Here is a 1,760-nt window from a genome sequence, read left to right as displayed (position 1 = left end):
ATTGGATTTCTTAATTTATTCAGAACATTTCTCACCACAGTAGGACGGAAGTTGCAAGGTGAAGTAGTGCATTATGTTATTGGAAAATTTTTAAAAAGGAGACAGACACAAAGAATTAGGTGCACACAAAACATCTGAGAATACTCTCAATTCATTGAAATGGGGGAAGGGATGGGGTATAAAAAAACATTAAAAAGTTGCACGCATTAACATCAACTGCTAGACCAACAACTTGGAACAAGTTTCAGTGGTTTGCTATAAGACATGAAGAAAAGTGAAAAATCATGGCTCAGAATAAGATACGACACAATCACCTTCAAGCCAACTTAAATAAAACATTATTTCGTCATTCAAAATCTGATGTGTGCTAGAGAGTGCAAATGTATACCCACTGAAACATGTGTTAACACTGGGATTGCATACAAACGTTAAATACACAACAATAAATTAGGTTCATAAATTAATTAAAAAGACATCCCGAAGCGACAGCGGAAATAATTTAAATATGGAAAATTAGAGCTGCCCAACTATCTCATCCTTAGACAACTTCACACACACAAAAAAAGAAAAATTGCTACGCAGGCTATTCCAGTGTTAACATATCTACACTAAACTTGAGAAACCACCTCATCTATTGATGTGAAGTCGGACAATCTGAGAAAATACAAGCAGATGAAGCCCAAAAAAAGTGTTACCCATAACGTCCAACGCAGCGGCGGCTGCCAGTGCATATCATCAACACCCCCGTCAATAGAAGGCGAAGAATATTGAAATCATATTGATGCCAGTGTCGTGACCCAGGCTATTTCGCCTATTTCAAAACTGGACGCTATTATTTATCTTGTAAACATTTTCACCTTTCTCCAGTTACACCTCAACTTGGGCGGTGACGTCTAATGTGACGACTGACAATGAAGACGTCATGGAACAGGTTCCTGCGGCGAGCCTCTTTTGTCTTCACATTGTTAATCCTTGTACACAGTTTGCTGGCCGTGCCCTCGCTCATCGTGCATGATGTGTCTCCTGACGTGGATCCTCCTTACTCGTCTGTCCCCGCCCACTGCGCCCTCTTCCTCCGATTGGCCAGTGCCCACCGATGAACCGGGGCCTCGAGAGTCGAAGAGGTGTAAGCCCCCGGGACCGGATCTTCGGCCATTCTCATAAATGAGGATATTAAGAGTTTCTTCAAAAATCCGAGCTTCGGGAAACTCAACCTGAAATCACAAACGGGAGGGTGGAAGTGAGAGAATGCGAGAGCAGAGGCAACCACTCAAGTGGGTAATCTGGTTTAGGAATGAGGTAGTTGCGCTTCATGAATGTTTTTATCAGCTCCACTGGAATAAAATAGTGACATGTACGACTCCAAATGTCATCACATCATTCCACACATTTGTAGCATCTCAAGACGATTTATTCCTAGATAGGGTTCGATTTTTTTTTCTCAAACCATATAATTAGGGAGACCACTTTTTTGAAGCCGAGGACAAACTCCTGATGACTGGTTTGTTGATGTTTCCAATGAGTGACTTTTTGATGCTTACTTTGGTCTGCTTCTTCTCCGTGGCATAGACGATGGACGTGCAGCATACTTCGGCTATCTTACGACCTTCGCCGTAAAACGACCAACAGCAAATCTCATCCCCGAGAACATCTTTGACAAACAGGACGCGGCCATTGAAGCGGAGTACAAGTTTGTCAAAAAGTTCGATGTTCTTCAACAAGTTGTCATCTGAATTGCTGGTCAAACAAAAAAAAAAAAA

General features: G+C 41.8%; 1 protein-coding gene across 1 annotated transcript; it reads right to left on the bottom strand.

Annotated features, from left to right (window-relative positions):
• Positions 1-1,750, bottom strand: LOC109509701 (BTB/POZ domain-containing adapter for CUL3-mediated RhoA degradation protein 1-like; the record flags this gene model as incomplete). Its single annotated transcript, XM_019859521.1, has 2 exons — positions 1-1,214; positions 1,542-1,750. Coding segments are annotated over 2 exons (458 nt in total), but the record flags the coding sequence as incomplete, so codon positions are not given.
• Between the last annotated feature and the right edge of the window lie 10 nt (positions 1,751-1,760).

The sequence above is a fragment of the Hippocampus comes genome, unplaced genomic scaffold, assembly GCF_001891065.2.
Source record: "Hippocampus comes isolate QL1 unplaced genomic scaffold, H_comes_QL1_v1.1 C17008619, whole genome shotgun sequence".
NCBI classification, from domain to species: Eukaryota; Metazoa; Chordata; class Actinopteri; order Syngnathiformes; family Syngnathidae; genus Hippocampus; species Hippocampus comes.
The sequence above is the reverse complement of the archived record's forward strand: the minus strand, read 5'-3'. Positions and strand labels throughout refer to the sequence as shown.